Source organism: Corvus hawaiiensis, chromosome Z (genome assembly GCF_020740725.1).
Source record: "Corvus hawaiiensis isolate bCorHaw1 chromosome Z, bCorHaw1.pri.cur, whole genome shotgun sequence".
Lineage (NCBI taxonomy): Eukaryota > Metazoa > Chordata > Aves > Passeriformes > Corvidae > Corvus > Corvus hawaiiensis.
Window position 1 is genome coordinate 33,806,360 of NC_063255.1, and position 20,432 is coordinate 33,826,791.

General features: G+C 35.9%; 1 protein-coding gene across 1 annotated transcript in view; it reads left to right on the forward strand.

The window, feature by feature from the left end:
* ADAMTS19 (ADAM metallopeptidase with thrombospondin type 1 motif 19) overlaps positions 1-20,432 on the forward strand; it is a 135,106-nt gene that overhangs the window by 38,401 nt on the left and 76,273 nt on the right. Inside the window, exon 7 of the mRNA XM_048292123.1 lies at positions 8,480-8,523. Within this exon, the coding sequence (XP_048148080.1) occupies positions 8,480-8,523 (44 nt within the window). The remainder of the gene's footprint in view (positions 1-8,479; positions 8,524-20,432) is intronic.

The window sequence follows — 20,432 nt, forward strand, 5'->3', positions numbered from 1 at the left end:
TGATGCAAGAGATGCTAGTTAAGATAGTCAGTGGTCTGGAGATATCTTCAACTGTCAGTGCTTTTGGCCACACAGCTTTTAGGATTTAATGCAGCATTTCTGGGAGTACTGGTGGATGAGAAGTTGACCATGGAGTTGCAGTGTACCCTTGTGGCCCTGAGGACCAATGGGATCCTGGGGTGCATTGCAAAGAATGTGGCCAGCAGGTTAAGGAAGGTGATCCTGCCCCCTTCTATTTGCCCACATCTGGGGTATTGTGTTCAGTTCTGGGCTCCTCAGTACAAGAAAGACAAGGAGCTACTGCAGAGGGTCTAGCAGAGGCCACAAAGATGATTTGGGATCTGGAGCATCTCTCTTATGAGGAGACACTGCAGGAGCTGGGCCTGTTTAGTCTGGAGAAGAGAAGACTGAGAAGGGATCTCATTAGTGAATATAAGTATCTCAAGGGTGGGTTTCAAGAGGATGGTGCCAGACTCTTTTTAGTGGTGCTCAACTGCTGGACAAGGATCAATGGCTATAAACCAAAACACAAGAAATTCCACCTCAACATGAGGAAAAACTTCTTTCCATTGAGGTTGTCAGAGCACTGGAACAGGCTGCCCAGGGAGGTCATGGAGTCTCCCTCTCTGGAGACATTTACACCCCACCTGGACATGTTTCTTGGTCACCTGCTCAGGGTGACCCTGCCTTGACTGGGGAATTGGACTGGATGATCTCCAAAGGTCCCTTCCAACCCTAACAATTCTGGGATTCTGTGATTCTGAATGTGTGAAAGTCTGATCACACGTTAAGATGCTTTTCTGCTTCGTAATAATGATATACTGATTTCATAGAATCATAGAATTGTTTGGGTTGGAATGAACCTTAAAGATAATCTAGTTCTAAACCCCCTACCACATGGGCAGGGACACTTTGTATTAGAGCATATTGATCAAAGCTCCAGCCAACCTGGCCTTTAGAATTTCCAGGAATGGGGCATTCACAGCTTCTCTGGGTGACCTGGGCCAGTGTCTCACACCTCTACAGTAAAGAATTTCTTCCCTATATCTAATATAAACATAGCCTCTTTCAGTTTAAAGCCATTCCCCTTTGTCCTGTCACTACATGACCCTGTAAAAAATTCCTCTCTAGCCCTCTTGTAGGCCTCCTTTAGGTACTGAAAGGCTGTAATATCAACTCCTCTCTTCTGCGGGCTGACCAACCCCAACTGTCTCAGTCTGTCTTCATAGGAGAGGTGCCTCAGCCCTCAGATCATTTTCATGCTTCTCCTCTGGACTCGCTCCAGGGTTGTCTACAATTTTTTGCCTGTCAGTTTAAATACAATTTTTTGGATTGAATCTTTGATCAGTTTTAAGGAAATTGAAGTAGAGAGAAGGGAAGTGATTGGTTTGATGTCAAATAGTAGGTAATGCTGGAGCTAGAAATAAAAGATCTGTTCTTCTGATGTTTTTATTTTTCAGTGGTATTATTCTCTAGACTGTACTGCCTCCCACCTGAGAGCTGCTTTAGCTGCTAATAAATCACACCAGAGCAATTTCTGACTGTGGAAATGTTTTGCTAATCCAGGCTACCTCTACATATCATCAGGTTTATGGTATAGCTAACACCATGTGTGGCTCTACACGTGTGTTTTGTTAATTCAGAGTCTCATTCTGTTTTGCAAACATGGAATAAGCTCCTTTGTCACAACTTCCAAAGAGCTTTGGGCAGCAGGTCTGCTTTATTGAGAGAAATAATGTTGTTCATACAGATGAACACCAACTGCTTGGTGTTTTTTCGAGTAAATATGTAAAGTTCTGGATATGCCACAATTTCTGTGGCAGCCCTCCTAAAACTTGCCGCGTTTCCTGTTTTGTCTCACATGATAATAGGACAGCAAGGGTGCTTTGTAGAAGTTTTCCTGAGCTTTCACATGCCAGTTTTGTGTAGTAACCAAGAGTTAGACATGAAGTATTGAGTGTTCTGCAGAGCTAATTTTTAATGCCTGTGTACGAAGAGTGTAATGTGGATGTTATGGAGACTGTTGTTCAACAGCGAGAGGGCCATCATAGCCTTTCCAGGAAAAAGGTAGTTTTCAAAACTTATTTTTGCATTTGTTCTGTAAAGAGGAAAGCAAAACCAGCTTCTCCCTACAGCTTTTTTTTCTGCCCAAAGACTTTAATACATATGAATCTGCTACGAATTCATTTCAATTTACTTTGGTCCTATTTCATGATGTCAGTTTTTGTTTAGATTCCCTTTAAACCAGCTTATTTTGATGAAGTAATATCCTGTTTAAAATATGATGCCATGAAGGAGAAGAAAGGCAGAAAGAGTTTGTAATGTATTTAGAAAAGATTACTGGGGAGGTTGATATAAAGAGAATGTGATAAATAAGACAAAAAGTTATTTAAGGACTGTTTGATAAAACTACCTGTTTTGTCAGGTACTGTGTACTGTATTCAGTTATAAATTAGCATAGTTACTTTAGAGATAGACATTATGAGGAATTTTCTCTGAGGAAAAAATGCACATACCGCATCAATGTCCTCCTTGCCTTTTAAATCACAGGGTCTGACTGTGCAGAGACAAGCCCTGATTTTGGTGGCCCCTGAGATGACATTACCAGTTGCTATCTGCATGGGTTGCTTGACCTGAATGAAGTAACTGAAAATAAGGCAGGAAAAGGCCCATGGTGTTCCCAGTTGTTCTGTGATGGTATTTAAGTTCTTATATATTCTGTTCTAGTTCTTACATCCTCTATTGCAAATTAGGTAATGAAGGCTTTGAAGTGTATAAAAGTGTGGTTACAAGAATGAGGCAGAATCTACCTTCACTTAAAAATTATACATTTTTCTGCTTTTCCAGTGCATTGGTCAATCTGTTGTATCACAGTGGTTTTTAGAAGAACAAGTATGAAGAGAAGAATACAGAAAAATACCAAATTCTTTATTGTCCTTCTCAGAAATTACATTTTCATATGTTCTTACAACAGAAAGTAGACCTCTGATTCTCCTAATATTCATCAGGTAGTGATGTTCCATGTTGACAGTGTGCATCAGCCGTTTATTCATACTTCAGTATCTGAGGTCTCCTTGTCCTGGGTGACACATAACTGAAACAGTGCTGTTAGGCATTTTTACTGTAAGAAAGTGCCTCGTTCTAGAAAAGTAGGCAATAGCATAAACATTAGCAAGTAGATTTCATAAATATTGTTTTACTTCCAATAGTTCCAACCATCCAGACCTCTCTCCAAAGCTTGGACAAGATTTTTTTAAGTGTTACTGTTATCTTCCAATACACACAAGAAGTACAAGTTATTTTTCTGACTTTGCTTTTTATTCCTTTATTTCCTCAAGAAAGTCAGAGGAAGAAGACTGTGAAAGATACCTGCATGAATGAAACTGATATTACAGGGTCACCCCAAAATCCTGGAGTGTTTGGCTGCCCCAAATTGCTGCAATGTATTTGAGAGAGAGAGAGAGATTGGGTTATTCAGCAGCTACTGCTGTCCTTAAACTACTAGTGAATTTCAGCTTTGGAAAAGTGAGTTCTTGCAAATGCATGGTGAGAGATGAGATTATTCTTAATTTTGTCTTCATCACTGTGATTTCAATACTGCCAACTCTCTTGATAATTTTGTACTCAATTTATCAACTCTCCTGATAATTTGATTTATTTGATACCACCAGCAGACATCAAGGAAGTTCATGAGAATCTCACATGGCATTACTGTTAATTGTTTAGTAATAGGATTGTAGATGCAGAAGAAAGCAGGAAAACATGGAAAAAGCATATTTAAATAAAAAGTTCTGTCCTTTTGTTTTTTTTTTAAAGCCAGAATCTCTTGTAACATTGAAGACCTGTATTTTTTACCTTGTGTATTTAAAAAAGTCACACTAATTTTTAAGTCATCAAATGCTGTTTTGGTTTTTTCTTTTTTAAGTTTATGTTAACTTTTCTTTTTTAAGTTAAGGTATTTGCGTCTGTGAAGTGGTTGTGGGAATGGACGTGGGAAAAATTTCCATGAATTTACCTGTTGCTCTCATCTTGTTCTTTCAAGCTGGTGTAATTAGGCTGTGCATGTTCCATTCATAGTACAGATCTGTTCCATAGAAATACATGGACTTAAGCTGAACTTAAAATCTCTGAGTATCTAGTGCGAGACACAAATGTCAAATTTAGACAGTAATTTTTACATTTTAATTTTCCTGGTGAGCAAGAAAGGTGTAGACAAGTCTTAAGACAAAAATTTAAAAGAAAGGAAGATTAACTGTGTTCTGCATTTGATTATTGGCACAGTTATTTACTTGCTGAATGGACAGTTGGACTTATTCCTAATTTTTGTTACTTCAGCTTTCAACCATGGATCTCTTTGTACCCTTTTTTGCTAAAATCTGTTAGAAAACTCTTCCCTATGAAAATACTTGTAGGCTGTGCTCAAGTAACAACTCTTTGTCTCAGAGTAATTTACAGAGGTTATTCTATATAATTATTCTCTCACCTCTTTCCAGACCTTTTCCACTTTACAAAATTATTTTTTCAACCATAAGCACCAAAACTGGACACAACGTTGTGTGAACAAAGGTAGTGGTGTTATTCTGACATTTTTCTGCATCTTTATCAAAGGATGCTATTCTGTCCTACTGCATATTTTCAGAGGCTCATTTTTTGCTCTTGTTTTGTCTAATCAAGTCAGGAGGCCAGTTTTGGCTACATTAGAAGAAAATTTACTCAGATGAGTCATCTTTAAGATTTGTTCTGTCTTGATTCCTATGTGTATCTATCAGAACTCATTTAATTTTTGAAGTTTAGCAGGAATGTTCTCCTATTTTCTTCTGGGTCATTGTTTAATGCTAATGCTGTGTCTAGATTCTGTTTGATTCTGCTCAAAAGCACCTTCCTTGGCTTCCTAACTATTCTATATCTGTTTTGATGTATTAACTATACATTCAGTTCAGCTGTTGTCACACTTCTGAACTTTGTTTTTTAGTTAGACTGAAGTGTGAGCTTTAGAAGGACTGTTTATATCATCCTTTTTAGTCTCAATTCAACTTTACAGAGCCTAAGTGATGTGTTACCTTTTGAAATATTTAAATATAGTATTTCCTGTTTTTCCTGAAATTCACTAACCACTGCATACTGGTACCTTTGAGATTTATCTTCAAAATAATAAACAGTTTCTGAAATACCATTTATGCTAGTAACATTGTCCATTTATTTAAATTCCCAACTAAATAGTACATATGTAATTTTTCTTGTGGTTCATTAACATCAAAATAATTTAAAATATAATTATTGCCACTAAAAGTGCATTTATTAATTAGTAGACGTGCTTTTTTTATATGTGAGAATTATTTCAGAATATCCTATTATTTGAAGAGACACGAACATCTTCAGTGTTGTAGTTATTCACTTTGCACAATGCAAGTGAAGACATTTACAAAAAAAATTTGCCACACGTGCCATTAATTGCAACTGTTCCTTATCAAAATCTTAGGATTTGTTGAAACTTACTACTTGGGCAATAAGCCTCAAAAATGTTGTAAGCCCTGGAATCAATATCAGCAGAAGTTAGACTGCAGTTTCAAGCCTGTGCTACGTTTCAAAATTACAAACATTAGAGAAATTTGAGTAGAGTGAAGCCAGAATGAAGATCTGGTAGACTGGTAAAATCTGTTATCTGTCCTCTTCTTTTTCTTCTTTTCTCCCATCTAGCATATGGAAGGAAATGATATACCAGCCTGAACAAAAAATAGATCTTTTGACTATTTTGACTTGCAAAAACAAGTATTAAATTTAACTGAAACAACAAATTGCTGGAAATTATTCACAAAAACAAGTCTGGATTTTAATTTAGTCTTCCTTTACTGTTCATGATGTCTTCTGTTGTACATCCCATCTACACATCAGGATTTATTTTAACAAAGACAATGTACTGAGATACTTGGTATTTAGAAATCAGAAAGTTTAGAAATAGCTTTGTTTGCTGTGAAAGTCTTTCATAATGCTATTTGTAATCAATTAAAATCTACTAACTGAATACAATTTTCTGAAACAATGCATTAGTGGTTACCTATCCTTGCTTATTATCCTTTTCTCGTGTTAGCCAATTCATTCAAGTGCAGAATTCAGGTATAAATAGTGTGAAAGCTCCTCTTTTCCTTCACTTGAATAAGGACCTGTTTTTCCTTCCATGTGTATGCAAAGTAAGCGTTTAGAGGAATGGATGTTTTGTGCTGGGTACTGCTTACAGTGGGTGGGCTTTAACCAGTTTCTTGCTTTTGTTGACAGACTCAGTTACTAACTTGTGCCACTAAATCTGCAATATGTGCTAGTGGTAATTTGTAATATCTTTGCCCTGTTTTGCAAAGAGAAAGGATGAAAAGGACAAAGGCAAATAATCTCTCTGAGGACTTAGTAGTGTGCTTTATTTTTGTGAGAGTCACTGGTAGGTTTAGCTAGCACTGTAAATCTTTACTAAGGAGCCTGGTCTCAACTATATGTAATGCATTCATATTCCTGGAAATTAAAGGAGGTATTACATTCTTCCAATGTAAGTTGGGAACTAAGAATGGTTTACTGTATTTCCCTCTTGCCAAATCATAGCAGTACCATTTCCCCCAAGTCCCGTAATGAAACCCTGAATGCACAACATAATCATAGTCAGATTCAGCCAAGAACTAAAAACAAAACAAAAACAGCTCAGTGAGTATTTGAGAACAAAGCTATTACATGGGCAGAAACCTCTTGGATGTTGCCAGTTTTAAAATGTAACATGGTATTCTTTTACATTTGAAGGTATGCTCTATTATTTTCTCTTTTTTTTTTTTTTTTTTACTTGTTATTACATCAGTTAATATTTATGGTGGTTGGGTGGGTGTGCGTGGAAGGCAATCAGTGTCCTTAGATTGTCTTTACACATGTTCTCTTGCTTCACCACAAGTCCCATATTTCTAATCGTTCTGTCATGTTGCTTAACAGGACAATAAGTCCCCTGTGTCACATAGCACAAAACAAAGAATTGTGTTACAACGCAGTGAATTAATGCAATTTCTTGTAGGTTTAAAAAAAACAAAACTAAACAACTTTCTTGTGTATCTGATCGTAGTTTCTTGTTCACCACCTTTTGCTCATTTCCCGGGCCCTTTTGAGTGTATTCTCAGAGCATCCTTATTGGTTTACTCACAACTTTATTAATTTATAACACTGCTGCTCTTCTTCTCTACTGTGTAATTATCTGGCAGTGGCGACTGGTTAATTAAAAGCTATATAACCCCATGTATCTATCTGTGTGGCCCTTAACAAGTGTCAGAAATTTGCCAACCTCTTGAAATTGCTTTTGGGTCTAAATCCCTATGTAGAAACAGTCTGTGGGAAACAAACAAACAGCTCTTGGAGTAGTTACATTTGTAAAAAAGATAAGTGTCAGTATCTTTCATTTCAAGCACCAAACAATTCCTGCATTTTGTTCCTGGAAAATGGGTCTTTCTCTGTATGTGTATCTTTATCATTATCAATCTATGTGCCTTCATGGACAGAATATAAAAACTAAATTTCTCTGATTCATATTGTCTTTCTCTCTAAAAACAGAGAGCCTTAGTCTGTGGCACAGCAGAAAAACAGAACTTCTTTATTTGTGGGGTTGCTATACCTGGAGTTCTTTTGTTGTATTTTTCCCCACTGGTTCCCTCCCAACCTCTCCAGTTCATGCATACCTCAGCAACTCTTTTTTAACTTAAAATAACAAATTAACATTACTCATAAACACTCCAGTAAAAAGCAGTTTTCCCTTTGCTCTTTTAGTAACTTGTGTGCCTCTGAGAAGAAGTAAAATACATGTGAAATCAAAATGAATCCCAAGCAGATGTTTACCATACACTTGAAATATGTATTCTCCTTTATGCAATAGAGCAGTCTTATTTATAGACCTATGACTGGACTAAAATATGTATTGGCGATAGGGTAGTTAATTTTTATAAGTCTTCCACTACTATAAGGGGATGCCCTAGCAAAAATGTTTCTTGTAATATTCCTATTAGTGTTTTTAAACACTGACTTGCTAGAATAAAAACTTTCTGACTCTATCACTGATTTAATGCTGCATTTGAATCTCATGTTAAGCATGAAAATGTTTTCATTTCAAACGTTAGAAAGACTAGCTTTAGAGTTGTTGCTTCTCAAGATACTTACAGAAACAGAAAAAAAACAAACCCCAAAACCCAAAAGAACCTAGAAATCAGGTGCAATGCAATTTGAATATATGGTACATGTAATGTCACTTGACTACTCTTAAATCTGTTCTGAGAATAAGCTGGAGTTTAACTGCTCTATGTAATCCTGGCCTTTGCTTCCTCTTGTTCTTTGTTGAGATAATAGTGTTCTGTATTTATTCATTGAGCCGTAAAAAATGTTTCTAAATAGGTTACACAGTTGTTAACATCTAACAGCTTGACTTGCTTAACATTTTTCCTTTCCCCCCCTCCCCCCTGAATTCTAGGAAGGACTTCTGTGTACATAAGGATGAACCATGTGATACTGTTGGTAAGTAAATAAACATAAGAGACTGTGTATAAACTACTTAATAAAATTAGTGTTATATAAATAGAAATGTGATACTAAAAGGTGACAGCAAAATCGGTGATGGAAAGCAGTAACTAACTAAAATGAAAAATACATCTTAAATGCTGATAATATTGTTAGATTGGTGTATGCTTCTAGAAAAATACTGTGTTTAAGTACAATATTTCTGTCTCTTTCATAGAGCAAACTTTAAAGTTTTTTTCTTTTTAGTCTCACTAATAGAAAATTGTTTTACTAGTTTTAATTATGAATATGAAGCTAAGAAGATGTGTTTATAAATTTTTTTTATGCAATGGATTTATCTTTGGTGTGATATTTACCATACGTTTATGATTTATAAAAGAAGTCTCCATAAGAATCTAATGTATGATACAGTGTTTATGAACTATGTATTTATGAACTTCTTCAAAAGAATACAGGATGTGAGCTATTGTGAAAGGCATCTTCTGATATCTTCAGTTAAAGTGAGTGCAGGCTGCCCTGAGTTTTTCTGTAAACATTTATGTAGTTCACACACTTTTTGGAAGACATTTTTTCGGTGTAAAGGTCTGGTGGAAAAGGTAGTAAAAAGTAGCAGTTGTTCTGTTCAGTTGTAATTCTGGTTGAAAACACGCCATTACCTTAATTGAAGGCTGTCGTGGTATGTTCTTAACAAAGAATTTCAATTTGCTAATATAAGTGTTTAACAGTTCTGTATGTGACTACAAGTAATCAGAACCTAATTTCTTTTTCAGTAAGATTAGGATTATATCATACTTGTGCTCTCTCCTAAGTAGAGAAGAAGTAGATTTTTTTCCTGTTTCATTTCAGTTGCAAAGGTTTGAGGAGATTTCTTATGTAAACTGTATTACTTCACTACTTGCTAGTCTTTCTTCTCTTACTGCTGTATCCCAGATGTCTGTGAGTGTGTCTGTGGAATGGATATCAATAAAAAAGCCTTCTAAGTAAGAATGGAATATGTTTCACAGCAGTAAATGGTTAAGAATTCATAGTGTTCTTTCACTAATTGGTGTATTAGTCTTAGGTCAATTTTGTATGAGTGTTTTGTGTTTAGAAGCATATATTTTTGACTTACTAGTCCAAAAATATTTACTTCCAGCTGAAAGAGGAAGCAATGTGACAAGAAGTCTTCATCATTTTATGTTGACTTAAACTAAAATTTAAATCAGGAGTACTTCCAGTATATCTAAATCAGGATAGGCTGCTGCCTGAATTTCAGAATTGAATTGAATATATTCAAGGATTTTCCCTGAACAATATTTTCTCTTTGGCTGAATCTTGGAGGTAATAGGAGGACCATTTATCTCTGAATTTGTCTGTAGAATTTTAAATGGAATAAGATTAAACTGACTCAAGTATCAGTCGTTAACAGTTCTGTGGTGAAGACACTGGGAGGAAACTTGAAAATGTGGCAGTCTATTAATTATTAAGTGCACAGGAGGTAAAGAATTTGCAGTCTTAATATTGTGATAATCAAAATGAAGTAGAGACCTTGACTGAATGACCTGGCATTTTGTGGATTGGCTCTTGTGGACTTTCCCATTCTTTGTGTTGTTGTTCAGAGGTTTCTTCAGGAATTGAAACTGTATGTATAGTTCTTTCCATATAGGTACAGTTGTGCAGCAAAAGCAAAGGTCATTCTTTTCCTTATATTTCATCATTTATTTTATGAATTTCAATCATTACTTTCCCAGATGAATATAGCACCTTTCCATAGATTTAGGGTATTGTTTCTTCCATGAATTTTTAAAGTACTGTGGGTGCATGCTCACTGTTGAGAAGAAAATTTTCTGAGGCTCTTGTCCACCATTCTGGAGCTCATTTAAGGAAGAGTGTTGAAAAACTTTGCACATTCTTCTTGAAGAGAATTTTTAAGTTATCTTACTGGTGTGGATATATTATGTCAATTATCTTTAGGATAACAGGTCTATAATGCCAAGCTGTTGAAATTACATGTAGAATGTGGTTTCATTTTGGTATCTTCACTTTTATTTTTGTTCCCCCTAGGAAAACCAAAAAGAAGATTTTAGATTAGATCATGAGTAAAAGTTTGTTGAAAGCAATTGAAGGGCAATTTGATCTTCCTATATTCATGCAACAAGTTTAGAGGCAAAAAGAGACAGTACATTCCAGAGATTTGTCACATGTTGCAAATTACAGAATTTGCCAAAGGCAGTAAGTGAGAAATGCTAATGTCCTATACGACTCCCCAGTGTCCAGACCTTGCCTCACCTTCCCCCACCTCAAAAAATCCAGAAGAATGCACAGTACAGACTTTTCTCTACCATAAAGAGAGAAATAATACATTTATCTCTGTAATATTAATATAACTGTACAGGTATGTGAGGCAGTCAAGGTGATCTTTGTAGCACTTTACACAATCCAGAAATGAAAGTCAAGAGAAGGGAGCATGTACAGGACAGACCTCATTACTGGAAAGGGTTGTCATGTTGGATAGTAGTTCTTTCCAGTGATGGATATTAAGCAGACAAATCCTGGATTTATTGTTTAGTCATTACATGCCAAGACTCACAGTTTTCAGACTGGACATGAGTATCCACTTAAGCCAGAGAGAGGAAGTGCCAGTATTCTGTTATATAGACAAAGTTTTCATATATTTAGGTGGCAAATAACACACTTTTCTGTACTTCCAGTCTTCTTCTACAGAAAGTACAGAACTTATACACTTTTCAGTAAGTAGTTTTTCATTGTCGTGTAAAATAACAGTGATTTATATGAAGATTTAATGGTTTAAAGGTATAATTAACCAAGAACTCTGTTAACCAGAAAAAAATGTTTACTCAAAATCAAAACCATATGACAAATCTCCCTAGAAATATACTGAAATGTATTTCATTAATGATTTTGAACAAAATATGTGGAGATAATCTTCTAAATATTCCTTCAGGAAAGCATTTAAGGTGGACAAATACAAGATTTTTTTTTTTATATAATGATAAAAACCATGATTTGGATTGATTATCAAAATGTTAAATTCTTACTTGGGAAAAAAAATATCTCTCTCTTGGAGACCAAACATCATGGGGAAGAGAAGGCTTCGGGGAGACCTCACTGTGGTCCAGTACCTGAAGATGGCTTATTAAAAAGAAGGAAGAAGGATTTTTTATGCAGGCAGATAGTGGCAGGACAATGGGAAATGGTTTTAAACTGAAAGAGGGCAGGTGTAGATTAGATATAGGTAAGAAATTCTTTACTCAGAGGGTGGTGAAGCAGTGGAACAGGTTGCCCAGAGAAGTTGTGGATGTTCAAAGCCACGTTGGATGGGCCCCTGAGAAACTTGATCTAGTGGAAGATGTCCCTGCTCATGTTGGGGGGGGTTGGAACTAGCTGATCTTTAAGGTCCCATCCAACCATTCTGTGATTCCAAAATCATTTATACTTCATATTTTATACTTTTTCAAAGTAGGCAGAAAGAGAAGAATTATTTCAGGAATTTTATTTGATTCCCCAAAGTGTGTTAAGTTTAGGAAGTAGAATGTATTTACTTTATGCCTTTCAATACTAAGTATTTCACTATTGCTAGAAATATTTGGAAATCTGTGATGTAGCCAGGGACTTGACTAAACCCTCAACTTTCTTACTTCATAAAATAAATCCAGAGTAACTCAGATTAATGCCTTCCTTATCTAATCCCATGTTTCTGTAAAACATTAAGATAGACTCTCATGTGGTATCAGTCAGCCCAGGTCAATTGACTACAGCTAAGATATTCTGATTTCAGCATTATCAATTGTTGCAGCCACTGTCAAATTCATTCTGGGTGGAGAACCACAAAGCAATTGTTTCAGGCTGAAAATTGACCAGATCCAAGTGTTCTTGAGCTTCCTCTGGTTGGTTGGTTGGCTGCAGCATTCTTTTTTCTTTTTGCCCCTCCTCTTCTGCTCATGTGTATGCTTTCCATCCCTTATTCCTGCACAGAAGTGATATCAAGTGATACCTTGTGATTCTCACTGTTCATCTGTAGCTTAAGAGAGGTTTCAGACTTGTTTTTAGGGACATAACAACAGAGGATTACAACAGAGGATTTCTCAGAGGGTCAAAAAATATGAAGATGTTTTTATACAAATTAAGTTAGCTAATGAGAAGACTGTTTTAGATATGTAATTGCTCAAGGTTCTTTTCTCCCAGAAGGCAACTGGGTTTTGGGATCATAGCATGTTTCTCCTTCAAACAAGCTTTGTTAACTTAGTCAGAGGAAACTACCTTTTGAATTTGTGGTGATTTGGAATGTTGATCTTTTTCTTGTGCTGATGACAGGTAAAATTATGAGTGTGGATTTACCAATGAATTTCTAAAAAATTTAAGAAGTAATTCAACTGTCGATTTTCAGAAAATTAAGTCCATTGCAATAGAATCAACACAAAATGTAAACTGGGGATTACACATGTTGTATTTTTCTTGTGTGTGACTCTTCTGGTATTATATTGAAGTAACTGAGATGAGCAATGATTCATAGGGCAAATTGTTATTGGGAAATTGCACAAACCTTTATGAGATGGAAATAAACAGATATTTTCTCAACAAGTAGACTAACAAGTAAACACAGTTTCTTGAAGCAAGTGTTTGCACATTTGAATTTCCCTTCCTCTTGTCTACGTTTCCACTTCACCAATGAAGGTTTTGACTCTCTGAGGCATACTTCTGGATTAGATTTGTTGTTTGCTGCTGGCTAATGTCTTCTGTGGAAACACTATAATAGCGAGTTCTTAGAGTGCAGTGTTACAGGCATGGAAAGATAGTAAAATGGTGCTTGTCTTATGTTGGCATCAGTTTGATGCCCTGCTAATCTGCAGAAAATCAGGTAGTGACTGTTTCTGGTTTAGATTTTTAGATAACCATTTTCAGTTAAAAGAACAGCTATAAGAATATTTGATTCTATCTAAACTGTTTGCTAAAAGGCATTTTCCAATAAAATGCAATCTCTAAACACAGTTCCTCTAAAAATTGTCAGATTGGTTTTGGGCATAAATACAGTATACTAAAAGTTTCTAAATTTGATAACAGCTAGTGTTGCAGATACAAAAAAATAGCAGAAAATTAAGATGCCATCAGATCTTTTTACTGTTGCAAAGGAACTCAATGGCATGAATACAAATCATGACCGGTAAGGAATCAGACAAACATCCATGAAATAAAGACCACAAACCAAAATGAAGTGAAAGAATAAATTTTCCATCCAACTTAGAAAAATACCAAAGACAGATTTATTTACTTTTCTTTCCTAATATGAAAGCTATATATCTTTAATACAAAGAGCTCTGAATTTTCCTCCAAGCTTTGCCCCTAGGGACAAAGGTTTAGACCAGCCCTACGTATTAAGAGATATGATAGAAATAGTGAATTGGGCAGACTATCCATGTCCAGTGAGGGTTAATGCCAGAAATACTGAAGCTGAATGCTTAGGGCCAGTTACCAGTGAACAGGCAGCCAAAGAAGTTGCACAGAACACAGGCAGCAGCACAGCAGAAGTAAACTGAAGTCTCTTTCCCTGTACTTCTTCATCTGAATCCAGTCATCTGGCATACCTCCTCTTATCCAGACTATCTCTCTGTTGTAGTCTTACGCAGCTGCTCTTAGCCTAACTAGCTGGTAAAAGTTTGTTGAGAATCACAGTGAACCTCCTCATGCTGAGCTGTGTGCTGTGGGCACTCGATGCTGCTAATTCAAACCCAGTTCAAGTACCTGTGGGATGTAGAACAGGAGCCCTTGAGGCTTAAGCCATATTGGCAGGGTTAGTCATTGTTAGTCTTTGTCTTGTTTCTTCTCTTTTGTTGAGTCACAGTTATTGAAAAAATGCACTTGCAGCGGTTCCAAATCAATGCTGTAGGTTATTCAGGTGTTGTATGCACTTGCAGCAGTTCCAAATCAAGACTGAAGGTTATTCACTTGTTGGGGAGAGGAAGGTTTCTGATCAGTCAAGGCAAACAGGAATCCAAAAATCCCAGAGCCTGTCATTTATGATATGTCCTAAAGCTGACATGCATTTTTGGAAACAGGTGTCTCCACAAGAAAGCTGAAACTAGGGCGTGGTCCCTGACTACTTCCATGTAGGATGGAATATAGAACCTATGTATAGGTTCTGCTCTGTACATAGCAGAGTACAGTCAGTCTTGCAGATGGAAGTGTAGGAAGCATGCTGAGAGGATGAAATCAGTTAAGGTTAGAAAGATGAGTTTTGTAACATTTTTTTAACACCTGGGTTTTTTAACATTTCAGCACTACACACAGTCTAGTTGGATATTGGTGAAAAGTGTTATGTTTTAAGTAACTGAATACTTTATGAATAATTACCATTTTAAAATTCTGTTGACTGAGGTTACCCATACATAGCTATGTACGCCAGCGATTTTTTCAAATGTTCATCACTAGTGTAATTAATTTGCTTGGTTTTGTTGTGAATGTTACTGGTCTTGGTGCCATGGGGAATTCAGAGTTGGAGGAGGGCAGTTGAATGACAGACTGGATGGTGAGAAACAATTACAGAAACTTTCTCCCAGCAAAGGCATAACTGCAGTCTGTTAAATTTCCTAGGTCTTAAATGTTCTCTGACATATCTCCAAGCTTGATGCTAGACAAAATTTGCAAAAACAGCAAAAGCATTGTAAACTTTGAGTTTTGCTCTCTGAATTTGACACTGATTTCCAGAGACAAACGGGGACTCTCAGCCTTCGCTGCTTCTTGATAGTTGTTTATTAAGTCTTATCAGAGAAACAGTCACTAGCGTGATCCAGACATAGCACAAAACAGGGAATGCAGGAGAAAGCTGGATTATCAAGATTACACGGCCTTTTTAAAGGTAAATCAACCAATGGTTACTAAAAACGTACATTATTTTTACTTTTCTGCCAATTATTTAGTAACACAGCTAGGAACTGTGGAATTCTTTGTCCAATCATCCCAAACTACTTTTACTGCAGAATATGGAGTAGTAGAAGAAGAAGAAGAAGGTTTGAAGAACAACAACAATCCTCCATTTTGATGTTTTTTGCTTTTATCTATTTACTACATTAACAAACCCAAAACCTCTAAATTTTTCACCCTTTGACAATCTTACATAGTAGTCTATCACCTAATTTACACTAGTGTAGTTTCTAGTTCTTGTCTGATAGTAGGCAGTTTTTTCCATGGACGGAGGTCAAAAGCTGTGTTGTTCAGGGGGGTGAAACCCCTCAAAACAGGCAGAGAAATATTCTCTGCACTCTGGGTTCCCACAGAATTGATTTGCCCCACTGAACAAAAGGTACTCTAAACACATCCTGTGTAAAGAAAAGATAAGTTTTTTTCAGTAAGATGGCTGACATTCAGTGAACTAGACTCATCTTTTAATCTGCAGGAGATTTCCAATGTCTAATCTAATCTAAGTCATTCACATAAAATTTACAATGCATGCAATTTTGCATTCTTACAACATTCTCTTTTACAGCAAGATCATGATATTAATAATTCACAGACTCGCATAGATAGGAACATCTCATACAGTGAGAGCAGGACCCTGATTTAAGTGCTTTTGTGAAAAAGCTAGCCGAAGAGATCTCACTCAATTATAATTCCTGGACTTTTGTTTCTTTTGAAAGAAAAGTACTGTAGCTCAGATGTGTAGTCAGTAGCTGCAAATGCCTCAGTAGCTCCATTGTTCACATGGGGCTTCTGAACATTGATTTTCTTCTGTAGAAATGCAAAAGTTCCCTAGGAAGTGATATCCATACAATAGTCTAGTGTATCTAGTATACAAATACCTTTAATACACAAGATTTTTTTTTAAATCATTGGAAAATTTTGACTTCTACAGCCTACAGAATAAAATTTGCTTTTGCCAGTGAGTTGCATGTCCATAAGTACAGCAAAAGAGAACCTAATTAATTGTGAATTCCAATAAATGTAAAAAACAGAAGCAAAATAAGTAAATAGAATTTAGTTTACCTCATATGTCATAAAACATCAAATGAATTATGCATGCTTGGTGCAGTTTTTCAGAAAAGCAGAATATGGGACTGCAATACAGGTGTTCAGTCATCAAGTCCATACATTGCTATTACAACCCTCAACTTTATTCTTCTTATATGAAATACAGTTCTAAAAATTACTGAGCTTCATGTTTCTAGCAAAACTCTTAGGATGCAGTCCTATCTTAGCTTGCCTCTTGTTTTACTGAGTTGGAGTTGGTCTCACTCCAGTGCATTTGTCTTGTGAATTGGTCTCACTCCACTGAGACCAGAGAGATAAGTTTTCACATCGAGATGTGCAAACCTTTGTTTTCAAGTGATGTTGTAACTCAAACACAAAATAACTATGTTACAACACATCAGATTGTTTTATTTTCCAGTGCTTTATTTAAAGTGTTTAAAGCTTAATTAGTCTCAACAGTAGTAGGGTGACAGAGAATAAATCTCTCTGAATGGACTCTTGATGGCAATTTCATAATCACTGAGCTTTTAGTTAGCAACACTTACCATTCTTAAAAAACAAGTCTTTTCTTCATTAAAAAATTGATCAAGGACTTGATGCAGGCAACTCAATTTTTTTCTTTATTTGAATGTATTTTACTTTGAAGTAGTTAGCCAATGCATTTAGAGAGCTGCAAGTAATGGGGAAAAGATATTTTCTGTTTTGTTTTTCAGATTATACTACAGAGATCACTTACTGCTTTCTTACTAAGTACATGTTAACAGTTTGTCTTAGAAAGCAGTAGGGCCTTTGAGTGTGTTTAGGAAAATGGGAAGGTTAATTTTTATGTCTACGTACAGTTTCAGAAGTTTACAATGAAATCTATGTAAATGTTAGAGCTGGGAAAATCTGTGACATTCTGTATTGAACTTCCATTAGCCTCTGGATGTTCTAGTTCAAGGAATTTTTGAGGCTGAAACATGTTGCTCATTTGATGGGCAGAATAATTTTGTGTATTTGTTGGTAGTGTTGGTGTGGTTGGTGTGGTATGGTTGTCTTTGATATTATTTATTTGTATAATAGTTGTTTATTTATGTAATAGTTCTTAATAAAAAATAAATGTGGTATATTTAAGATAGTATTAAAGGTGCAATCATTCCTCAGTTACTAAAGAAATCAACTCTTTCAGGTAGTGTCCGTCTTGCAATACCTCTGAGGTTAGATGCCATTTTTTCTTATATTGTAATAATAACTATTAGTTTAGACACATATCTAATTCCTGTTGCACATTCCATTTAAGATTTAGTTGTGCTCTTTCTTATCTAGTTATCATGTGATCATTGTTCTTAACGTATGTTTAAATCCCAGTGGATTCAGCTCCAAGCTCAGTCTCTGAATTTGGTCCTTGACTTGAGTAAGGGGTCCTGTAATATGCCGCAGTGCTGTCCACAGACCCTTGTAATTTCATATCCCTTCTGTGAAAATGCAATGAGACTTTGTCATTTGCTACAGATTATACTGGTTCATCACCAGGTATATCTTTAATTTTATTTTCTTTTCTGTGTTTAGTTTCAACTTAACCTGAGATATTTAAAGTGCTCTTCCAAAGGAATTTAAACTACAGAGAGACTTACTATTTGTAAGAACTTTAACATTACACTGAATAGCATTTAGAATATTTATGTTTTGACCTGGAACTTCAGTTTTCTTCATAGACAAAATTCCTGCTTCCATCAGAAAAAGGCATTCCAAAGTAAGGACAAAAGAATCTCATATATTATACAGTGCATATTTACTATGTGTTAAAGAAAACAGAAGGAAATTGCAAGTTAATTATCACAGTAATTTGCATTTGTCTTTTGAGTAGTGTGTACTTTCTAACTTCATGTGCGGATCCTTCACTTAATCATGCCAGATGCAAAAGTGAAAAATCAGTGAAGCCTCAGAGAAAGACTGCCATGGTACACAAGAGATATCATGCCAAGGATGGGGCAGGGTGGTGAGACAGAAAGCAGAGGACAGAAGTGGGCATGGCTTACTTAAGATTAGGCAAAAATTCTTTCACCAGGATAAAATTTACCATTTTTGCTAATCAGATTGTAGGAGATAAAAGCATGAGTGATTTAGTGACCCTCTCAGTGCATTGAACAGTGAATTATGTTTTGTGTCACTTTATTCATTGAAATGGTTGAACAACTGAATCAGCTCCAAGCAACTGTAAGCACTTAAAAATGTCTTCCATTGTCTCCTGGATTTTATAACTTCACTACTCATCTTTTACAGGGTTTTTTGTATAAAAAATGTAAAATCATGTGGGTTGGAGCTGTAAATAATCATGCATAAATAATAAGTTACTCTATATGCTATAATACCAGTATATACTCTGGATTAGTTTGTATAAAGAATTATTCCTCACTTAATGTATCCTGCATACAATTAAATTTTAAAAAGGAAAAAAAAAAAAGTGTTGTCACACATTACAAATTAAAGGCATTCAAAATATATGGCTGTAAAATACCTGTTTTCTAGCTAGCCATCCACTGGTAATGAGTAGTGTGTTCAGCTCTTGGTAGGTATGCTTGCATAAAATATTTTTATCCCTTCAGAAGAAGTATTTGCAAAGTTTTGCATGAATAGTCAACTTTGTATAGTGTTGTGGCCAGTGTTTTTTAGTGGAAATGTTTTCATAACAAGAGAGACAGGTAGCTCCTTGCAACTAATGCATCAGTTTCTATGTCCTGTAACTATATGACAGGGGGGGATTGGGGGGAATTAGAATGTAAAAGGTATAATGGAATTAGAATGTAAAAAATGCATTTTTTTGAAGAATGGGAGTGGTGGTCAGTGATATGAGTCCTTTAACTGAGGAGGAAACTAGAAGAGCTCCATATTTGTGGAGAGAACTGCAGATGATTGATTCAACTGCATCTAACTTGTTAAAATACAAGGAAAAGTGCTCCACAAATGTCAGCAGAAAAGAACAGAGAGATAGGGCCAAGTCTCACTCTTCATTTAAATGCCTTTGGGAGGACTTTCAGTTTGAATCCATTTCATAGATCCCTTTTGTGACATTTAAGTGGCAACAAGTTTTTTTTGTAGTTTTGTTTTGAGTCCACACTAAAGTTTTATGTTTGCAGGATGATAGTACCCTACCCTGAATAAAACATCAGCTAAGTCTTGCTTTACTCAGAGTGCTCAAGTAGGAGCTAAGGCTGCATTCTCAATTACCTTGCAACTTGCAGACTTTTCAAAGGTTATTTTGGATAATGTGCACCCTGGAAGAAGAAAGACCTGATTGTCTCAGTCTATTCAGCTTGCTTTCATTGAACTCAGACTTCCAGAGAAGTTCATCCCAACAAACTCAAAGAATTTATGAACTGAAAACAGTTTACAAGAACATTGAGACATGAACTTGAAGAAAGTTGTGCATCAGGTTGTGCCACTGGTCAGTTAACACTGACTGTTACTGGGGCACCGTAAACACTTTGATCATGTGTGATAATACAGCATGAAACAACATAGCCTTAGTTGTACCAATGTAGACAAAATGCAGGATGATCATCTGCAGATAAAAATAGTGATTTTAAATCAAATTATTTTAGCTGAAAAGAGGTATAGTGGAAGACCCTTCTCAAGATAGCTTTTCCTTTATTCTCATTTATCAAAAGATGCTAGCTAAGCTGTGCATCCATGTCTGGTCAGTGTTTTCTGTATAAAGGAACAGTTGGCTATTCAATTCACATTTCCTAGAAGATGTGCTAATAGTGTCTGCTATAAGCAGCCTCAAGATCAGTGACTTTCTTATAGCGCATCTCTCAGTGAAAAAAAGTATAATTTCACACAAAAATCTTAAATGGCACAAACTGCAAAAACTTTGGCCATAGAATAATACATTATGCTAAAAAACAAAGCAAAAACAGACTAATACCACTTTCAGTCCCACTAGCTGGACCTTGTTTCCCATA